Raw genomic sequence first — 23,097 nt, forward strand, 5'->3', positions numbered from 1 at the left:
GCAGAACCACAGCCTGAGGTCTCCCACCGAGGAGGACCCTTGGGGCTAAATGCTCTTTTCCAGGTGGAGAGGACTCAGTGCGTGCCAAGCCTCACCTGCACTCTGATTTAATCAGAGGCAAAATGACGCATCGCTAGAGGGTCTGATGCTTTCCTCGCCCTACTCTCTCCCAACACGAACCCCAAGGCAGCGTAGGGCATCAATGCAAATCCCACTAAGAACAAGAGGAGACTGGAGATGCAGATGTTCTCGCTGTGCAACTGCTCAACATCTCACCTGCAAATGCAGCAGGGACCAGCACGTTTATGGAACCCCCCCTAAGTGCCAGGCCACGCTCTCAATGCTTCACGGCTTCTGAAGGAAGGCGTGGCTATCAGTCACCGTCCGCAGTGACTCACCGGGATCCCAGCTAGCAGGCCAGCATGGGGTGTGGGTGGCCTGACTCCACAGTCACTGCACCATGTGAAGAGTGCCTTGCTGTACCTTTGGGTCTCAGTTCCGGCACCAGCTGATACTGACCACTCCAAAGAAACAGAATTGCTCTCCTGAAACTCTTCTCTCTGATTTCACTCAGCAGCTGCAAATGCTGTAGTCTTTGTGCTCTCTCTAGCACGTGGCTCCATCTGGTTTGATCGCCATGACTTTCATGCCTTAGGGTCCCGTGAGATACCCCACACGGAGAGGGGTCTCTGGGTGCCAGACTCTGTCTACACAGAGCGGAGCCTAAGCAAAGCTCTGAAATCTCTGCAAACAGTAACTTATCCTGATTTATTGAAAAAGCATCAACAGAGTTAAGAAACTTAAGCAGTCAGAACTTAAGTGTGCAGAAAGCACGAAGTTCTCTGTTAGACATGATAAAAAATACTAAGCTTAGTGGTAAGATGAATAACCATAATTTTGTCACGTGAACTTTTATAGTTTGTTTTATTGAAAAAGAAATTTCATTACAACTGCCAACAAATATGGCGCATGATATGAGGTTCTTTGCACATTATATCCCATTTTAAAATTAACACCTTTCCATAGTAAGTTTCCTTCCTATAAACATCAGTCAGTACATGGAATTAGAATTTGTCAAAGAAATGTGTCCTTATAAAATGTCTTATGGTTTTATAATAAACTCAGACCTTTATTTACTTTGAAGTATAAGTTTCAATAAGGCAGAGGTGCCTGGGTGGCTTAGTTGGTTAACCTTCTGCCTTTAGCTCAGGTCATGATCCTGGGGTCCTGGGATTGAGCCCAGATCAGGCTCCCTCTCCCTCTGCCCCTCCTCCCTGCTCGTGCCCTCTCAAATAAACAAAATCTTCAAGAAAAAAAAAAATTGGGGGGGGGGGCTGGGTAGCTCAGATCATGATCTCAGGGTCCTGGGATCGAGTCCCACATCGGGCTCTCTGCTCAGCAGGGGGCCTGCTTCCCCCACCCACCCCTCTCTGCCTGCTTCTCTGCCTACTTGTGATCTCTGTCTGTCAAATAAATAAATAAAATCTTAAAAAAAAATTTTTTTTTCAACAAGGCAATGTTAAATGTGTGCTACCACATATGTTTATTTACCTCTACCTCAGGGTAACACTTATCCAAAATATTAAAAAATTTAAAAAGGTGCTTTATTTATTTTTACCAAGCTGATTTTATAGACTTTATTTGGGACAGGGGGATGCAAACAGAGGGAGGGGCAGAGGGAAAGAATCTCAAGCCAACTTCCCACTGAGCCCAGAGAATGACTGGGGGCTCAATCCCACGACCCCAAGATCACGACCCAAAACCAAGAGTCAGATGCCCAACTGCGTGCGCTACTCAGGCACCCCTAAAAAGGTATTTTAAAAGAAATCAAAATAAATATCTTACCTGTTGAATTCTTTATCTTTTCTGAATTCTGTCCAACTGTTGCTGGGTTATTAAACATATCGATCAAAGGACTAGTATATGCTCTGGCTGAAGGAGCTGGGGGCACTTTTGGCGAATATTTCGAAAGAGTGTCATAATCTTTCCCAACCTGTGAAAAATTCCTCATTAGTTTAATATTAGTGTTAACACAGCGACGGAATTATAGAGATTCCCAGGACTATTTTAACATGCTTTAAATTCCACTTTCTTCCCAAAGTTCTCTGGGTTGGATGGCAATGCCCCATTCTGAATTATTATTTCAAGCATATCACATTCTTTTTTTCATTTTTGCCTTCTTTTTTTAAAGGCAATTACTCCCCCTTTCCCCGATTTCCTACCACCTCCTAGCAACCACTAATTTACTTTCTGTCTCTATGGATTTTAGGTTTCCCTCTTAGGTACTTCTTAGCTATAGGATTCTACATTTATTTATTTATTTATTTATTTATTTAAAGATTTTATTTATTTACTTGAGAGAGAGCATGAACAAGGAGAAGGTCAGAGAGAGAAGCAGACTCCCCATGGAGCTGGGAGCCCGATGCGGGACTCGATCCCGGGATTCCAGGATCATGACCTGAGCCGAAGGCAGTCGTCCAACCAACTGAGCCACCCAGGCGTCCCTCTACATTTATCTTTTAAAGAAGATTTTATTTATTTATTTGAGAAAGAGAGATTGAGAGAATGAGTGGGAGGAGGAGCAGAGAGATAAGCAGACTCCTTGTGAAGCAGCACCCTAGATCCTGTGATCATGACCTGAGCTGATGGCAGATACTTAACCAACTGAGCCACCAGGTGTCCTAGGATTCTATGCTTAAAATAACTTTTCCAAGGAATTTTGAGTGCATTGCTCCATTCATTTCTAACATCTTGTTTTGATAAAAAGAAATCTGGTACCAGTGGCATTCTCTTTTCTAAGTTATCTATTTTTCCCCCTCTCTGGAAGTTTTTAGAAATTTCTCTCTATCCCCTTTGGCAACTTGACCACAATCTCTCAAGGTTTAGTTTTTTCCCATTTGTCCAGGCTCACTGTGGCTGCTGTGTTAAAGACTAGGCAGAGTCAACTACAGTATTCTCTGCAGGGACCACAGTCAGGGCAGTGGAGGGGTGAGAAGTGGCTGGACTTGGATATGCTGGGAAGGTGGAAATAAGAGGACGTGCCCAGGGGTTGGCTGTGGGGTAGGGGGAGGAGGCAGGGGGGGGGGGAGAGGGAGAGAGTCCACATTTGTGCCCAAGCTATGGAAGGATGGAGCTGCCATCTTCTGGATGGGGAAGACCAGAGGAGCCTGTTTAGAGTAAGAAAATCAGTCATCTGCTTTTAGTCATCTGCTTTTTAAGTTGAGTTTGAGATCCCCATTAGACATCTGGAGATGATTGTGAGAAGGCAACTGGGTATCTCCAGTCTGTCTAATGTTATGTTTACATCCTCTCTCCGTTTTTGTTCTGTGTTTTGGGAGAGCTCTTTGGATTAATTTCCCAAGCAGTTCCATTCCATTAATGAGCCCGTCCATTGGTGTGGAGGTTTTCTTGTTTATGTTCTTTGTTGGGGTGGGGGGAGGAAAATTTTAAAAAGCTATTTTAGAAAAATTTCAAGCATGTATAAAGGAGAAAGAACAGCACAATAAATCTCCCTGTACCCAACACCCAGCTCCAACAATTAAGAATTCATGGCCAATATTGTTTCGTATATGCTACACCCATCTTCCCTTGTGCCTGGAATATGCTGGAGCAAATCCCAGACATTTCAATTGTGAATAATAATGCATTTTTAACTTAGCTGATTCTCCTCTGGGGACATAGTATCTTTTCATTTCTTTAAGATTTCTCCTCTGCCCTACTGCCTCTGTTGCCTCCAATATTGGTTATTCCCGTTTCTTCTTTCAGTGTGTCTTTTCATGATATTGGTTTTCCTCACTTGTTCAGGGATTCCTGATGATCCGTCCATCTCTGTATTGCGCAGCATTGCCTATTCTTTTGCCTATTTATCTTAGTCTGTGCATCGCCTACTTTCGTTATCGCAGACTACCCGCAGTGAGGTGGGTGGGGACAGAGAAGACACAGCCAGGAAGGTGCCCGGCCTCTTCTGCAGAAACACAGTTTCAGCCAGTGGACAAAAGCCCCTGTTGCCTACTGGTTGGGACAGGAGGAAGAAACGGACCAGCTTAGAGGATGTGAATCGTCTAGAACCCACCACATACAGGAACACGACATACCATTCTCCGCCCTCTCCGCTCTGAGCTCACTGCTCTGCCCTCTGCTGCAGTCTTGCCCTGCAGGTGCTCAGGGCTGAGATTTTCTTTTCTCTTGATTCTCCACACACGGATCTTGCCTTTCTCTCTTTGATACTCCTTCAGTGTTTCTGGCCCACTGACAGCCCCTTCTCTTATTCCCCATGCGGTTATGGATCTATTCTGTAGGTTGTCAACTAGCCTTTAGCATCTGTGCTTTCATTTCAGAGGTTAGGGTGGACCCATGTGTATAAACTATGCACAGGATCCAAATTTCCATGTCTGCAAAAAGTAATAAAGCCAAGGTGCAAGGAGCGGCAAACTACAATGTTTGATTTCATTACCTTGCATACTTTGGTGGCTACTTTTTTCTGAAGTGCCTTATGTTGTGATGAATGGCACCAGACTTTTGCTAATTATTTTCTAAGACACCTATGCCTCCTTCACTGGAGATAAACTTATGAAGTTAGAATCCTTACAATTAAAAGCAGTAACAATAACATCTCCAAAACAAGGATAATAGAGTTGGACACAGCACGACGCAGTGCTGAGCACTGCACAGCTAATGTCAAATCTGAAGGTAAGGGGATCGGAGTGAGACAAGGGAGGCCCTGGAAGAGGGAAGGCCTGTGATGCCACCACTGAAGGCCTTCATCCTTCGTGCACATTTGGCCCTAGTCCTATCAGTAAACACATAACTGAAATCTCGGAGAGAACCCATCCCTACCATGCTGCTTCTCTCGATCATCGGCGAGGGCTGGGGCGTCCCGGACACAGGGGTCGAGCTTGGGGTCCTTATTTCCTCGATCATATTCATGATCTTCTCAGGCACTTTGGTAGCGTCACCACAGGTTTCCTGCCACCGGGGCAGCTTGGAATTGAGTAATTCTGCAGACTATGAATCAGAGGGAAACATAACAAAACACAAATGTGTACTGTTCAAGGAGCTGAGAAAAGTCACGTCAAATATTAGTGATTATGTTTTACGGGCTTGCCACCAGAAGTGTCAAGAGCTCTGTGTCAAATTCAGGGAGCACTTAATCATCTATGAGCTTTCGTCCCGGGTTATTTGCTGCGAGAGCTGTGGGCCCCCATTCTACACGAGCTGCCCTCTCCCTTGGAGTGAAGGCAGAGCTGGAGACTGACACAGAATGAGCTCAAACAGGAAAATGGAAGGGTTGAACAATCTTACTAAGCCCCACTGTTTCCCGAGTGGCCCCAGAGCTGCTGATCAGTGTTTTCTTCCTCCCACTCCCAAGAGAGGGCAAAACCCTCACCCCAAACCACCGATGGCCTCGGACTGTAGCCCTGACACGCTGATTGCTTGGGCCTGCTTTGTTCAAAGAGCCACTAAAAGGACTAGGATGCTGGAGCCAGAAAGGGAAGGCACAGAAGTGGATTTCAGAGAGGTGAAGACTCTTCCAGTGGAGAAAAGAAGTGGACTTTGTTGCTAAAAAGCATAACTGGAATCCAAAGTTAAGCATAAGCGCCTGCCACCAACTAGAGCTCTCTGCAAATAGGCCAGGTTGCCTTGCGACAGAGTTAGCACCCATCACTGGCAGGGCTAGGCCACAGGAAGAGCTTCAGGGTCACTTAACTTATGACCCTGTCCAGCAGGACACCCTCACCATGGAAACGGACACTGGTGAAATGAGTACAAAGTGATTGTCCAATACCGCAATTCTTTCCTTTCCTGTAACAATGTTAGATCTTAGGGCTTTAGATTTGGTAGATGAATGGTCCTTAAAGTTGCAAAACGTTATGGAATGTGTAACAGATGACCGATGGGTACACACAAAGCCAAGTTTTTTTCCCCTGAAAAAGAGGAAGCTGCCTTATTTTCAAGCTCTTAGGAAGCTTCTACCATGGAGTACTCCCTAAATTATTATAAATAACAATGAATATTTGACTTCACTCAATGCTAGTTTTAGATGCCAATAAAATTTATAATAAAAAAAAAAGGAAAGGAAAGTAACATATATCTTGTAATGATTCCTGGGGGTAAAACCTCACAACCATGTGTGCTGGAAGGAGGGCAGTAAAGCCAGTTCCACAGGTGATGAGATCACGAGGAAACACCTTGAAGAGGAATGAAAAAGGAACCACAACTGTCTTGATGCTGTTAGTGGGTCTGCAGCTGAGACAGAACTTCCAGGGACACCTCTGTGCATGGACTCCCAAGGCAAACACTCAAAACTACCCAGGTGGGGTGGGCCTGGGGCCCCTGGGACTCATCCCATGGCTCTGGTGAAGACACTGAGCTGAGGATGCATTCGAAAGAGTCTGAGAAAAGCTGACTCGTAGGTGAGAAAAGAAAAAAAGTACTAACTCTTGATTATTAAGCATTATTTTATGAAAGATTCTAAATACGTACTACTAAATTAATCTTATAAGCAATATTTAATCATTTCATCCACATTTCTGAAAGTTTACATATCCACATGGGCCAAGAGGTATTTTTTTGGCATCTCTTCTCATCGGCAAACTAGGCCCACTGCTTTACATTGAGACACGTGGAAAGTGAAGCATTCCAAGGGCATTTGAATATGAAATTAAATTATTAATAATGCAACAAAACTTGCTGTCACAAACCCACCTGTAAATGATAATAATGTAAGTGGTTTGCAAAGCTACAGTGTTTGTCGACCAGAAAGCAGAAGCGCCTTTTCTCTTCAAGTAGAGCTTCTTTGCAACCATCTGCAATAAATTTCTGGATTTCACTCTGGCGAGACGTAACGGTTTCTACATACTAGGAAAATAAATAATAATTATACAAGTATGTCATGAGGAATCAAATAGCTGAACAGCCAGACATTTATCTTGTGCCATCTTTATACTTAGTTTATTTTGAAATGGAGTAAACACTAAATGCAGATAAACATGAGATAAAATAACAAAGTTGTAACCTGAGCTGAGCAGGTATCACCATTCTCATTAAGATCCCTGACTCGAGTGTGGAAGGACGTTGCCAAAGGCCTTACATTCTGCGCTGGGCAATCTGCACAAAATATTACTTCATACTTCAGGGATAAGATTATGTTCTATTGGAAAATCAAGGGCTTTGAAACCAGAAAGTTCAAATTTAAACCCTAGTTCTAAGTAACAACTTGGCCTAAGCCCCATTTTCTTCATCTGTAACATGGGGAGAGTAATGCTAATCACGGCACATCTCTTACCAACACCTCCCCCCACCAACCCCAAATCAGGAGAAAATGCCAATGTTTTTAGGAGGCTAATTATTAACCCTGGAAAACTCTGTAGCCTTCAGCTCAAACCAAGTAAAATATGCTCGTTTTTAACTTCAATAGCAGCACAGCCGTGAGTGGGTGAAATATAAGCCGACTGAGCTAAGCAAGCATCCCTGTAAATTGTACAAATTGTCAACAAAATCAAATAGTGCTTTAGAGTTCACCTCAATTTCTTTGTGTTCGTATTTGAGCGCGTTTCGTCCTCCTTGACTTTTCCTTCTGAGCTTCTTCAACTCTGCTTGAGATTTCTCCAGAGAGTCTAATTTATTCCTGTGTTCCGTTTGGTATCTTTTGAGAGTTGCCTGTAAGTTAAAGTTGTGCTGATTTGAGTGCGGCACCACCCCAGCCGCTGGGCAGGTACAGCGGCTGACATTTCCACTGGGCGTCGCCCTGCACACCCTCACCTCAGACCGCTCCCTCCCTTCAGCATGTAGCTTTGTCTGACCGAAGTCCCCTGTTCATACAAGGGACGAATGACCCCACGGGAGCGCTTCGAAGAAAAGAACGTCTTTTCTTTTATTCCTTGTTTTCTCACATTTTTTAGGAAACAACGTTACGTGCTTTGGTGAATTAAAAAACAATATTAAGTCACATGCTTCTGTTTTATGATTTACAATTTTAAAAAACAGAATGAACAAGTGCAAGCACTTCAGATTATTGTGGGTGCTGTGTAGCAAGGTGTTTCTGGAGCTTCACAGACCTGGGTTAGAATTCTGGTGAAATCCTTCACTTCCTGTGTGATCTCAGCAACTACTTATTTCTCTAAGTTCATGTTTTCCCTTTAATCTGTACAGTGAGGATAAGAATGGCTACATTATGGTATGTACATGTAGGGATAAAAATCTGATAATGTATGGAAAACGCTTGCCATTACATCCCCCTCAGCCGCTGTCGACTGTCCTGCCACCTTCCTCCAGAGTACACAAAGCACAGGCACACGGGGCAGTGGGGTGACTACGCCGCTTACTGCTACACGGGGGTCTTGGTGAGAAGGGCACTCTGAATGGCAAAGAAAGCAGCTATTCAATAGCAGGTAAGAGAGATGGAAAGAGCCATGTGACAGGGCTGGAGGGTCAGGCAGAAGGAGAAAACAGCTGGAGTCATCAATACCTGGTGACAGGCAAGGGACCCCACACAGGAGCAGTCTCTGCTGAATGGACCTGGGAGCTCCGGGGAGCCCTATGTGGTGTTCTCCCACCCACATCCCACATCCTGAAGTGCTGGTTTGTGAAAGCAACAGCTGCAGCTACACTAATACAGATGCAGATGTTGTCACTATACCTGTGTTCTTTGAAAACAATGCTTTCTAGAAGCAGGAGGATTCCTTGCAATATTTTCCTCTCTGCTTTTTTTTTTCCCCCTCTCTGCTTTTTAATAAAGATCCCAAGTGTTAAAGCAAAGAGGGCACCCAGCTCCAAGGGGCCTTGTCAGTTTCATGCCTTCTGTGTATATACTCAACACTAAGCTCTGTCCATGTTTTCTGCTGCTGAATAAACAGTGAGAGAAAGTTCTCCTCCGGCTCAGAGATCATGTGGCCCAGCCTCCCAGAACGCCAGGCCCCCATGATCCATACCCATCTCCAAACATGGAGGTGGAGAAAACCATGTACTCACATTCATGTATTTTACATCAAGTTCTATCTTCTTCTCCAGCTCATGTATAATTTCTTTATGGAATTTTCTGAACTGTTAACAAAAGCAATTAAAAAGTCACACCAGATTTGAGACATTAAGCAACATAAAATTTAGAAATTAAATATATTTTATTTTATAAGTAGTTTACATACATTTTCATCAAGACTCTCATTGAGTTTCTTGTGGGTACTTGAAATCTCTATGAGAACATGGCCTGTGAAGAAAACCAGATGTTAAGGGGAAAAGTCACTGTGTGGCTTTTGTAAAGATATTAAACAAAGTAAAATAATGGAATGAAGCCATAATCTACTGCTGTCCTCCGGTGCCTGGAAGCATCAGGCCCTGGCATGTCAGAAACACCGACTGCATGACCATGGTTGGGCTGATGCCAGAGGGACCCCAGGACCTAGCAAACTTACTCTACAACACTGTTCATCCAAAGAATGTCAACTTTGTCTTCAAATTCATATCATGCTTTCTATATTTTCTCATTCCCTAAGCTGAATCTATTTATCTGATTTAATTTTTAAATTCTCTTATGCAAGATTATCATGGTCATTATAGTAACTAACTATAGGAACAAATGACTTATTTTTATCTAATCCCCAGAGTAATCTGATTATCTGTCAGGCATAAAAGATAAAGGTTATTTTTTCTCATATTAGTTCTTATATCATTTTGGAAAATATTAATACCATGGGAAAATGCAGCAAGGACAGTGCTCTGCCTCATATCTCCAGAGACTACCTCAATTCTTTGAAACAAGTACAGGCACATGAAGAATATTCCTAATTGAGCTTTACTCCAAAAGGAGCAAGACAACCACTTGATTTCCAAAGTACATCTCTTGCAGTTTGAGGCAATGTGATGCATCTCTGCTCCTAAACTCTGATAAAGGTGAACAAGTGCTTCTCCCTGTTCACTTATCTATAGGAACCAAATGGGTCTGATAACTAAGAACTGGAAAAAATAGTATCATATTGGAACGACCACCAGACCATATGTGTTCAAACAGCATCATTTGGAACAATCACCAGACCATATGCGTAACAAAATGTGTTGGGTAGATCCTCCCACAGTTTGGTAGGAATTCCTTGGGTAAACTGAAATGCTCCAGATGAAGAATTAAAATTAAGACGGTGGTAGATACGGGGGAAGAGAAAGAATACCAATTAGACTGTGACTTCAGCTATCACCTTTACACAAATGATACTATGGTGCTCCGTTTTAGAAAGAGTTAAGACATGTGACTCTCAGGGAGCCTGGGTGGCTCAGTTGTTAAGTGTCTGCCTTAGACTCAGGTCATGATCCCAGGTTCCTGAGATTGAGCCTCATATTGGGCTCCCTGCTCATCAGGAAGCCTGTTTCTCCCTCTCCCACTCCCCCTGCTTGTGTTCCTTATCTCACTATCTATCTCTCTGTCAAATAAATAAATAAAAATCTTAAAAAAAAAAAAAAAAAAGACACTTGACTCTCAAATGGCCAGTCTCGTCCCCCTACCCCATCTTCAGACTAAGAAATTCAGCCTCTTCCTGAACATGTCCACCTGGATGTCTCATTAGGTACGCTCACATTCAACATGTCTAAAAGTGAATTCACCCCATATTCTCCAATCCCAGCTGTTGGTTGCCAGCTCACAGCCGGTCACATGGGGTTGACACTTCACCCATATGTCACACTCAACAACAAAGACTCATTCCGTTGTGCAGGAGTGTCATCACTTGCGCCAGCCTCTAGGGTGAAATAACGCCCTTTTACTCATCCTGCTTCCTTGAGCAACAAATGTGCCAGCCCTTCCCTGCCTGGGAGAGAATGTATGTGGGAATGGCTTCTGAAGTCTCTGTGAGCCCAATCATCTGTCCCATGAGGGGTGGGGAAAGAGGCTCCCTAGTCTGTCCCCCACCACTTGGACATTCAAACCCACCACTTGGACCTCTTAGGTCTTACCCCTTGAGCTCTTATCATTTCTCTTGACTCCCAGATTGTTCTCTTCCAGACCCTCTTCCTCAGGGATGCCACAGATCCCTCAAAATCAACTGTACCAGGTCATTTCCCCAGTCCCCATGGTGTCCCAGATAAACCAACTCCTCAGCATGAAGCCCACTGTGAACAACGCTGCTTAAAATAACCATAGCATGATGGGGACAGAGACTCTCATTAGGTTATAAGTACATAACTTATAAGTCCCTAAGCAGCCTGAGGTTCTAGGAACCTCTAACAGAACAGCCTGCTGGATAAACCAGAGAGTGAGGGCAGACACATCCCCAGCACTCACCCCTACCACACCAAGGTATTAAGATACCTGCTCTCCATCCTGAAAGACACCGACTTCATTTCTCCCATAATTAAGTTCTCCTAAAGCTCAACATGAAACAAATCAGAGTTCTTCATAAAGGAAGCCTTCACATGACCAAGAATATAATTATATTAATACGTCATTTTATCATTTAGTGATTTCAGATACTGAAATAGTATGAGTTACTTTCACATCCATTTTAAACCCTATAAATAACTCCTGGCTGGAGATGAACAACAACAGCAACAAAATCCCCACTTCAATTACTTGAAAAGTAAGCACTCCATTCTTGGCAAGTCAGATCTACTTCTTAAAAAAAAGTTTAAAAATAACTGTGCTTAAATCACAGTGATTCGGGCTACATTCAAGTCACTCATTTTTCTTCCCAAACCATCATGAACTTTATCACTACAACCTTGTATCATGTGGATCTCTGGGAAGCATGTTGCCAAAACAAAAGCATGTGCTAGTGCAGTTCTCCTCTCTCGGGTGAAAGGCAGCACTGCCGAACCTGGTGCTCAGGCCCTGAGGCCACTCCCGCCCGGGGGCGGTTTTCTCCCTTCAGGCAGCTCAGTGGAAAGGCTCACTGAAACAGCCCATTCACTCTGTGGGCAGGAAGGGAACACCTGACCTTATTCTTGTTATTCCTGTCCCTCAGTTCGTGGAATTTAAATGCTGACTTTATGGCAGCAGCAGTCCTTGGTCAAAAGAAGGATTAGAAAACATCTTTACTGTGATTATGGGAGCTGCCAAAAGTGTATCTTGAAACAGAAAATGAAAACAGCCTTTATGTTCACTCTACAGAAGTTTATTCTTAAATACAGCAAGTGTTACTTTATGTCTAAAATGTGGCATCACACACGTTTATTTACTCCTAGCCCTGTAACCTAATTTTTCATAAATTACATTTGAGAAGAAAAAAATTTTTTTCAAGGAGAGGGTGGAGCACAGCCCAGATTCTAATGGAGCAGAACTAAATACACACCCAAACAGGAACCAATGTGCTGGTCTCGAATCATAGCACTGTATGTACTGGATCAACCATTTCCTTTTTCCCTTTTAGGTTCTGAGTAAACATTCTGGGAAGAAACACGTAGTAAGTACAGTAATATGACTCAGTCTGAGTAAATTACATATTCTCAAATGGCAATATTAAAGTAATTTAAATATATATATATTTCAAAATCATGAACTTGACATTGCTAAAAGTCAATGTCTACCATCAGTTTTTCCCTAAAATTCATACAAATAGCTGACAGTGATATCACTCCAATTTTAGGAGCTATGAACAAACATGTCCAAAAATTTGGACAATACTATATAAAGATATGAATTTAGTCAATAAACAGAATGGACTTTTAAACAGTTAAATAAAATTAGAGAGTATTACTGATAAGAACACATAGAAAGTTTTCATTTGAAGTATAGATTAGTCATTGGACTATTAATATACTTTCTACTAGATAATTCTTCATCAATTCATGGTATAAATTTAGAGAAGCCAAATGGAGAGTAATCAAGGACATGAGCAGCACAGAACAGGAGCTAACTGTGCAGGCACACATATTTCCATTTATATTCAGTCATGGATAATCAGAATACTGTATTTCCAGAAAGCACAGAGCATTGACTGAGTTACACACTACTTCCTCCATGTTATGTCAAGTGGAATCAGACAAAAAATGACAAGATGGAAGCCAACCTACTGTGGACCTAAAGTTACACGCTATGAATTAAAGTAAACCTGACCAAAAATGTAGTTAGAAAAAGGGTCTATTTTTTTCTGACAATTCTCAAATATCAAATGTGATGAGGAGAAAATATAATGGAAGCAAAAGGAACTACATGCAGATGGGATATGTGTGTATCCTATGGATTAGAGTCACCAGCACTGAATTAGTACAGAGGCAGATTAGTAACTATGAACATGTGACTAAACTTGAAAGGCTTTGCCCGCCTCTAAGAATAGCCCTCAGTAGCTGCCCACCCAAAGTCCCAAGATGCAGTCAGAGGTGTTCTCCTCTGGTCAGTGTCAGTACTATACCAGTAATATCATGCAAAGAGGAACAATGCAAAAAATAAAAAAATAAAAAATAAGAAAAAATCGGGTAAGCATTTCATCCAATATTTCTCCAGATGCCTAGCTTCTGACTTAGCCAGTGGTAGTACCACAGTTCTAATTAATGTCTTGTATGGAGACTGTAATTATTCTACCACTGACTGTGATTTGTAACATCCTATGAAAACAGGTGGGACAGGGGCGCCTGGGTGGCTCAGCGGGTTGGAGCCTCTGCCTTCGGCCCAGGTCATGATTCCAGGACCCTGGGATCGAGCCTCGCATCGGGCTCTCTGCTCAGTGCAGAGCCTGCTTCTCTCTCTCTCTCTCTCTCTCTCTCTCTCTCTGCCTACTTGTGTTCTCTGTCAAATAAATAAATAAAATCTTAAAAAAAAAAAAGAAAGAAAACAGGTGGGACAAACAGAAATTATACATTAGAATTATATAATGTTCCAAAGTTCTTTCATAGTCTGAGATGAAAGTAAAGTGCCAAGTAACATCTGACTTTGATAAGAAAATATGCCACTGGGGTTGCCATGAAAAGAATAAAGAATAAAGCATCTAACTACCAAGTGAATAGACAGGGGAAAAAAACCAACCAGTCAAAAAGAGGTCAACTGAAGACGTGAACACAGAGCAAAACGTAATTACACTGAATGTAAATGGACTATATAATCCAATTAAAAGACAAAGATTGTTAGGATTAAAAAAACAACACACAATTATATTTTGCTTATAAGAGATATACCTTAAATACAGGGATAGAGAGTAAAAGGATGGAGTAAGATACATAGCAAATACTAACCAAAAGAAAGCTAATGTAGGCTTATTAAAACCAAACAAGGCAAAGTAGTCAAAGAAGGTGAGAAACATTATTAGATATAAAAACAATCATTTCATAATGGGAAAAAGTTCAATTCATCTGGAAGATAGAAAACTTTTTCATTTGTATGCATCATTAACATAGTCTCAACATATTTAAACTAAAACTGAATAATAAAAAGAAATATATAAGTCAGTAATAAGTATAGGAGACTTCAATATACTTCTCTGAGTAAAGGAGACAAAAGCAGACAAAAATATCACTACAGATATAGATGACCTGAATGATAAATACATCTAGTGAACATATATAGAACACAGTATCTGGTAACTTCATTTTTAAAGCAAACAGTATGTTAAAAAGGGATCAAAAGAAAGGCTCACTGTATTTCAAAGGACTGAAATCATACTGAGTATGCGCTTTAACCACAGCAAAATTAAACTAGGAATCACTAACAGACAGGTAACCATAAACTGTCCATATACTGGGAATGAAGAAACAGACTTTCAAATAACCCACAGGTCAAAGAAGGAATCACAATAGTAGTTAAAATTATTTTGAAGTGAAATATTAAATATAGTATATAAGAACATGTATGATGCAACTAAAGTTGTAGTTAGAGGAGATTTATAGCCTTCAAATGCATATCAGAAAAGAATGGGTGAGGAAAAAAAAAATCAATGCTCTAAATACTCAAGAATTTAATGGAATACTATCTAATAATAAAAAGAAATTAACTACTGACAGACAGAACATGGATAAATTTCCAAAATACAGTAAAAGAAAGAAGCCAGACTAAAAAAGCTACATATTGTATGATTTCATTTATAAAACATTCCATAAAAGGCAAAACTGACAGTATCTGATAAACAAATCTGCCTACTCTGTGACCTAGCAATTTTACTCTTAGATCTATTCCCAGGAGAAATGAGCACATTTGTTTATCAATAGACAAGCACAAGATTGTTCATAGCAGCTTTATTCGTATCTACAACTCAGAAACAACTCAAACTATCTATAAACACCACAATGGATAAATTGTAGAATAAACTTATACAATGGAGCAAGACCCAAAATCAATATATAATTTCCTACCAAATCCTTGGCTAACACCTAAATTGCACACACATAGGGTGAGACTCTAAGAAAATCAGCAGCTGGAAAGATGTGGAGGTTAGCAGAGATTCTCAGTAGACACACAGTACTAGGAATAGAGAGTTGGGAATTCAAGTCCCACCAAGTGAGAAGGGGCTTGGTAAATACCACAGACTTCCCCTTGACATCCAGTAGGGACATGCCTTTGGAATAAAACTAAATCACAGGACTAAGGGAACCACCAGAAAAAATCTACGATTAAGCCTCTACAAATCAGGGTTATCCACTAGTATGCCTACTAGAATAAAACTTCACAATCAAAATATTGTAGAGACTCAATTGTTTATCACAATATTCAGCACAGGAAAAAAAAATCAGTAGACAGGGTGAATGGCAAACCTATAAACTTTGTACTCCTTTTAGTGTTTTTTTGGGGGGGTATTCTAAAATATATTATTTTATAATTGTAATAATACTTAAATATATTTAATATAAATAACTTGTAATATATTATAAATTGATACAACTTTTTTCCTTTTGTAACTTTGTTTACTTAGTACCTTGTCCTCAAGGTTCATCCACCTTACAGGAAGTGTCAGAATTTCCTTTCTTTTTAAGACTGAGTAATACTCCCTTGTATGAATATTCCACATTTCATTTATACCTTCATCACTTGGAAAAAAATGTTGATGGACACCTGAGTTCTTTCTACCTCTTGGCTATTGTGAGTAATGCTGCTATAAAAACATGAGTGAGCAAATTATCTCTTCAGGATCATTTTTTAAATAAAATTTTTTTGGTTAAAAATTTGATTTACTTATTTGACACAGAGGGAGAGAGAGAAAGCACAAGCTGGGGGTAGGGGCAGAGGGAGGGAGAAGCAGACTCCCCACTGAGCAGCAAGCCCAATGTGGGACTCCATCCCAGGACCCTGGATCACCAACCTGAGCCAAAGGCAGATGCTTAACCCACTGAGCCACCCAGACACCCAAGACCTTTTTATTTTTTGAATTCAAGTATAATTAATATACAGTGTTATATTAAGTGGATGTAAATTTTAAATAATTCCAGAACTATTTTAGATATATCATCGATTGAGAAAATAAATAAATATGTTAAGGTTATTGGGAGCCAATGTTCACACACATTTCCAAAATATGTAAGTGCATAAGGTTATTTTTGTATGTCCAAGTGTATATATGCATATATATGTATATACATAGGTCTGTTTTTGTGTATATGTATGTTTACAGTATACACGATATATATGTATATATTTCCTAGCTCTGTTTACTGAAAGGACCAAGAGCAATGAGCAATGAGCATACCTAATATTCAAATTGTACCTTCTAATATCATTCTCTACTATAAAAGGAAGTATCACTCAGAAAAAAATGGCCATTGATTCCACAACTGAGAAGAGACAAAGTGAGACTGGAACATACCATTATGCAAGAAAGTGAGGAAATATACAAAAATAAATGAATGAATAAATGAGTGAATGAATGGATGAGAGTCAGCCTGAAGGAGCTCCTACTGGCCAAAATACAGGACAGTTTGAGCACCAAAGTAATTAAGGACAATATTAAGTTTTAATTTTTTTTAAACTTACTTATTTGACAGAGAGAGATCACAAGTAGGCAGAGAGGCAGGCAGAGAGAGAGAGGAGGAAGCAGGCTCCCAGCCAAGCAGATAGCCCGATGCAGGACCCTGAGATCATGACCTGAGCCGAAGGCAGAGGCTTAACCCACTGAGCCACCCAGGTGCCCAGTAATAAGTTTTAAGTCATTGAAAAAATTCTTGGAATCCATGGGTCCACAACAATAAAAAGGCAAGAAAGCAGGGTTCCTGCTAAAAGTAAAACGCCAAGTGCCAACTGATAAACACGGAGGGAGTGTTAGAGTTAGAAAACCATCACTCAATAACAAGTAAACACTGGCCTGGGCAAAATTCATTAACAGATGCGAAATCTAAGGAACAAATGTTGATGAGGAATAAGATATTTGCATAGTCTGAAAGTATCACTCCCCCCATACCTTAGTAGTAGCAGTAGTAGAAAAAAAATTAACTTTATAGTGAAGAAATCAGACAAACCCTTCACTAGGCCATCAAAATTAGTGTCATAAATGAGAGGCAGACGAACACTTTATGCCCAGATCTGATATTCACAGGACCCAAAATGACTTAGACAACATTCTAGCCAAGAAAATACCTCCTGAATCTAATCACAAAGACCTGGCATTTCAGAGGTAAGATCTTGTGTTCCTGACCATTCATTCCCTTTTAGGGTTTCTGATACAAGTTTATTTCCTACCAATTCTTCAGTCAGTATTAAATCTATTTATTTATTTATTTTTGAAGAAGAATAAAGCTATTTCATCTTCCTCTGGTGGCCAATCCCATGCTGGTTGATGAAGAAGTATGTTGAGTTCTCTGACTCAAACAAGAGTTGTAGCTACAAACCTAAACATTTTTTTCCCTCTTGGAGAGGAGAGGAGTCCTTTTAGACACAGAACAAATGAACTTTTATGTACCGGCCTAGAACAGGTTGCCCAAAGGACATTGTTCTTTTGTAACAAAAGGCCAGGAGCTAATTGCTGATCTGTCAGGGACAGAACACAAGATGTTTAGGAAGAAGAACTCCTGAAGATGAAAGTTTGGGCAAGGAGGCTGGAGAAGAATGGAGTGCTGTGAAAGCAAAAAGATTGAAAGCATTTTCAGAAAGTGAGGTGCTCTAGACTGTAATCACCACAGAGGACTTCGGGGGCACAAAAACTGGACAAAGGTCAGAGCATCTGCAGGAAGATGCAATGGTGCCAGACAAGCCTCTGGTAAGTTCCTTCACCTCCTCTCTCCAGGTAACCTCATGGAGCATCGGTACTCTCAGCTGTATGGTGGTAACTAAATATGTGCTTCACAGGGTTGGTGAGTTTAGTGCTTTCCTGTGCTCTGAAGAAAAGTACTGTTTGGTGAGGTGTGTGCATCCAGACATGAGTAGCAAAGCAGTCCAGTAACGCATAATACCCAAAACCAAACCCATATGGCTTTCTTTTGGGGTAAGTACTTGTTTTCTGGAAATGAAGTCCACACACAAGGCGTCAACTTAGAACTAGTTACTACATTTGTTTCAACATTTTTTGTTCCTTATATACATACACATCTATGTATTCTTTCCTATACTTTAATATACTTAAAATGTTTCAGAATTAAACATCTTAAATTAACTCACATTAAAACTTACAAAAAAAAGACAAATGGACACCTACCTCTCCTAAACTCAGCTCAGTGTTCCTCTTATGTTTCTTCCCCCATTCCTAGGGTCCCCAAAGGAGAAACTGTCCATCTCCTATTATCAAAAAAGAACACATACAGTATACTCTACTTTCCTCCACCTCATAGCCTTTCCCTTTATTAAACAAAATACTAGACACCTCAGTTTTAAGTACTGACAATCTATAGTTAAACTGTATCAGGAATCACCCCTTTGAGAACAGGTAACATCTGACCAATCACTCACTGTTGGTTAGAAATGAACCACTGAGGGTACTTCTGGTTCTTGCTCCAACATGTAAAAAGCTTGGAAATCATCACTCTCTTAGTCACATCAAGAAACAAGGTGAACAAATCGAAAAACAATAGTGCTTCTTAGATTCATTAGAGAATTATGTTCACAGGTAAAGATTTGCCACCAGAGACCGGCAATATGGAGAATCATCGTTTACTGGCAGCAGAAACCGATGCTGGGGCCAGTACTGCTAGAAACTTTACGACTGTAACTGATAGTTGCTGGAGGCTCAGCCTGGAGCAGCTTGAGTTAAATACTCCAGGGTGCTCAGTCTTACAGGGGAGTCTCACACTTTCATGACTATTACTGCCTAGAAGCCCCCACCAAGTTCTTACTATGAAGACTACAGAAAATCCTGGGGCTTCTGGTAGGGGAGGGGGAAAATAACCATTTTTAAATCCGCCCAACGTTGCTCTGTTCTTGTTTTGTCCTGTACAAGGAAGGCTAGTCCTCAAGAGAAACTGTTTCACTAAAGCTTTATCTGAACGGAGGGAGGACAATTAGCTAAATCTAGCCCTCTAGCCTTCCAGTCTCACGAAAGTTGGGGGGAGGGGGAAACGAAGGCTAAGAAGCTCTTCTGAAGGTCATACCACAGGTACTGTGACCCACTAAAAACTAAGAACACCCCACAGAACAAAAAATGGAGATTTAAATATAAAATTATAGAATTGTCTGCCTCCTCAATTACTTTACTATTTATATCACCCATCAACAGGGTTTACATCTGACTTCAGTTGGAAGGATTTTGAAGGAAACCTAAAGACAAGAGGGGGTAGAGAGAAATAAAAACAAGGACATCAGAGGAAAGCTGAAGTTTGAGGTTCTTCCAGAGAAAATCATATAGGCCAGAAACTTGGATCTACATAAAGAAATGAAAATGAACAAAATAAGCCTCATTTCAAAAGGAGTTTGTGCAATGCAGCAGAAGCAGTACTTAGAGGGAAATTTACAGCATTCAATGTGTATGTTAGAAAAGAAAGACATAAAGTCAATAATAAGAGCTTCCAATTTAGGAAAAAGAGAAAGAACAATTTAAACTAAACAAGCGGAAGAAAAGAACTAATAAAAATTAGAGCATAAACAAATGAAAACAGGAAAACAACAAAGAAAAGTCAATGAACTCAAAAGCTAGTTCTTTAAAATACTCCTGGTAAACCTCCAGCTGAGCTAACCTAGAGATAAAGAGAGAAGACACAAATCATAGGAATAACTTGTTTTATTATGCTTGGCTTTATCACACTTTCCAGATATTACATTTTTTATGAATTGGAAGGTCTGTGACAACCCCATGTGAAGTAAGTCCATTGGTGCCATTTCCCAACAGCATTTGCTCACTTTGTGACTGTCACATTTTGGTGACTCTCAAAATTATTCAAGCTTTCTCATTATTATTATATTTGTTATGGTGATCTGTGACCAATGATCTTTGATGTTACTATTGTAATTGTTCTGGGGCACCATGAACCTCATCCATATATATTGCAAACTTAATAAAACGTTGTGCTCTCACTAGTCCATGAACCAACAGCTCCCCTACCTCACTTCCTCTCCTCAAGCTTCCCCAAACCCTGAGAAAGACAATATTGAAATTAGGCTAATTAATAATCCTATAATGGCCTTAAAGTGTTTAAGTGAAAAGAAGATCCACACATCTCTCACTTTATTTTTTATTTTTTTTATTTTTTAAAGATTTATTTATTTATTTATTTGACAGAGAGAAATCACAAGTAGATGGAGAGGCAGGCAGAGAGAGAGAGAGAGGAGGAAGCAGGCTCCCCGCTGAGCAGAGAGCCCGATGCGGGACTCGATCCCAGGACCCTGAGCTCATGACCTGAGCCGAAGGCAGCGGCTTAACCCACTGAGCCACCCAGGCGCCCCATCTCTCACTTTAAATAAAAAACTAGATGTGGTTAAGTTTAATGAGGAAGGCATGTCAAAAGCCAAGATAGGCTGAAAGTGAGGCCCTCTTGCACCAGAACAGCTAGCTGAGTGGTGAATGCAAAGAAAAGGTTCTTGAAGAAAATTCTAAGTGCCACTCCAGTGAATACACAAATGATAAGAAAAGAAAACAATCTGCTTGCTGATATGGAGGTAGTTTTAATGGTCTGGATTGAAGATCAAACTAGCCACCACGTTCCCCTAAGCAAAAGCCCAATCCAGAGCAAAACTCCAACCCTCTCTAAGCCCAGGAAGGCTGAGAGGTGAGGAAGCTGCAGAGGAAAAGCTTGAAGCTAGCACCGACTGGCTCATGAAGTTTAATTGAAGAAGCTGTTTCCATAACATAAAAGTACACAGTGATGTAGAAATACAAGGGTTGATACAGAAGCTGAGCAAGTTATCCAGAAGATATGACAGATCACTCATGAAGGTGGCTATGCTAAACAACAGATGTTCAGTGTAGACGAAATAGCCTAATATTAGAAGAGAGATCCCATTTAGGACTTTCAGGATCTTCACAGCTAAAGAGGAGATGTCGATTCCAGCTTCAAAACTTCAAAGGACAGGCTGACTCTCTTGCCAGGGGATAACGCAGCTAGTAACTACATTGAAGCCAATGCTCATTTACCACTCCCCAAATCCTAAGGCCCTTAAGAATTATACGAAGTCAGCTCTGCTTGTGTTCTGTAAATACAACAACAAGGCCTGGATGACAGCATATTTACATTATGGTTTAGAATATTTTAAGCCTACTGTTGAGATCTACTGTTCAGAGAAAAAGGTTCCTTTCAAAATACTACTGTTCACTGACAATCCCTCTGGTTTCCCAGGAGCTCTGATAGAGAGGTACCATGAAATTAATGCTGTTTTCCTGCCTGCTAGCCCAACATCTATTCTGTAGCCTATGGACCAAGGAGTCATTTCAACTTTCAAGTCTTATCATTTAAGAAATATATTTCATAAGGTTATCACTGCCATAAACAGTGATTCCTTTAATGGATCTGGGCAAAGTAAATTGAAAGCCTTCTGGAAAGGATTCACCCTCTTAGATATCGTTAAGAACATCTGCGATTTATGGGAAAACTTCAAAGTATCATTAATAGGAGCTTGGAAGAAGTTGATTCCAACCCTCATGAATGACTTTGAGGGTTGAAAATTTTGGTGGAAGAAGTCACTGAAGATGTGGTGGAGACAGCAAGAGAAGTGGAATCAAGAGCGGAAAGTGAAGGGGGGACTGAATTGCTGCAATCTTGTGATAAAATTTGAACGGGTGAGGATCTGCTTCTTGTGAATGAGCAAAGAGTGGTTTCTTGAGATGGAATTTACTCCTGGTGAAGATGCTGTGAAGACTGTTGAAATGACCACAAAGGATTCAGAATATTACACAAACTAAACTGACAAGGGGCGCCTGGGTGGCTCAGATGGTTAAGCGTCTGCCATCGGCTCAGGTCATGATCCCAGGGTCCTGGGATGGAGCTCCACATCGGGCTCCCTGCTCAATGGGGAGTGTGCTTCTCCCTCTCCCTCTGCCTGTTGCTACCCTTGCTTGTGCTCCCTCTTTCATAAATAAATAAATCTTAAAAAAACAAAAAAAACAAAAAAAACACCACACACTAAGTTGACAAAGGAGCAGCAGGGATTGAAGGATTGACTTCAATTTTGAAAGAAGTTCTACCGTGGGCAAAATGCTATCAAACAGCACTACATGCCACAGAGAAATCATGAGTTAACTGATGTGGCAAGCTTCACTGTTGCCTTATTTTAAGAACTCGCCACAGCCACCCCAACTTTCAACAGCCACCCTCTGATCAGTCAGCAGCCATTAACATCGAGGCAAAACTCTCCTCCAGGAAAAAGATTACAACCCACTGAAAGTTCACATGATGGTTAGCATTTTTTAAGCTATATTTTTAAATTAAGGTATGTACTTTTTTTTAAGATGTTGTGCTATTGTACACATAAAAGACCACTGTAAAGTGTAAGCATAACTTTTATATGCACTGGGAAACCAAAAAATGTATTTGGCTTTATTGTGGTGGTCTAGAACCAAACCCACAATATCTAGAACCAAACCTGTACTCATATCAGAAATGAAACAGCAGGGCACCTGGGTGGCTCAGTGGATTAAGCCTCTGCCTTTGGCTCAGGTCATGATCCCAGGGTCCTGGGATTGAGCCCTGCATCGGGCAATCTGCTCAGCAGGGAGCCTGCTTCCCTCTTTTCTCTCTCTCCGCCTGCCTCTCTGCCTTTTTGTGATCTCTGTCAAATAAATAAATAAAAACTAAAAAAGAAAGAAAGAAAGAAAGAAAGAAAGAAAGAAAGAAAGAAAGAAA

The 23,097-nt window shown here is 40.8% G+C and overlaps 1 protein-coding gene across 1 annotated transcript in view; it reads right to left on the reverse strand.

Moving 5' to 3' along the window:
• Positions 1–23,097, reverse strand: part of BAIAP2L1 (BAR/IMD domain containing adaptor protein 2 like 1) — a 93,459-nt gene that overhangs the window by 14,754 nt on the left and 55,608 nt on the right. The window contains exons 4-9 of the mRNA XM_059414410.1: positions 9,144–9,205; positions 8,971–9,042; positions 7,522–7,659; positions 6,706–6,858; positions 4,837–5,004; positions 1,846–1,993 (exon numbers count right to left, since the gene is read on the reverse strand). Of these exons, the coding sequence (XP_059270393.1) occupies positions 1,846–1,993; positions 4,837–5,004; positions 6,706–6,858; positions 7,522–7,659; positions 8,971–9,042; positions 9,144–9,205 (741 nt within the window). The remainder of the gene's footprint in view (positions 1–1,845; positions 1,994–4,836; positions 5,005–6,705; positions 6,859–7,521; positions 7,660–8,970; positions 9,043–9,143; positions 9,206–23,097) is intronic.

This window comes from Mustela nigripes, chromosome 11, assembly GCF_022355385.1.
Source record: "Mustela nigripes isolate SB6536 chromosome 11, MUSNIG.SB6536, whole genome shotgun sequence".
Classification (NCBI taxonomy): Eukaryota; Metazoa; Chordata; class Mammalia; order Carnivora; family Mustelidae; genus Mustela; species Mustela nigripes.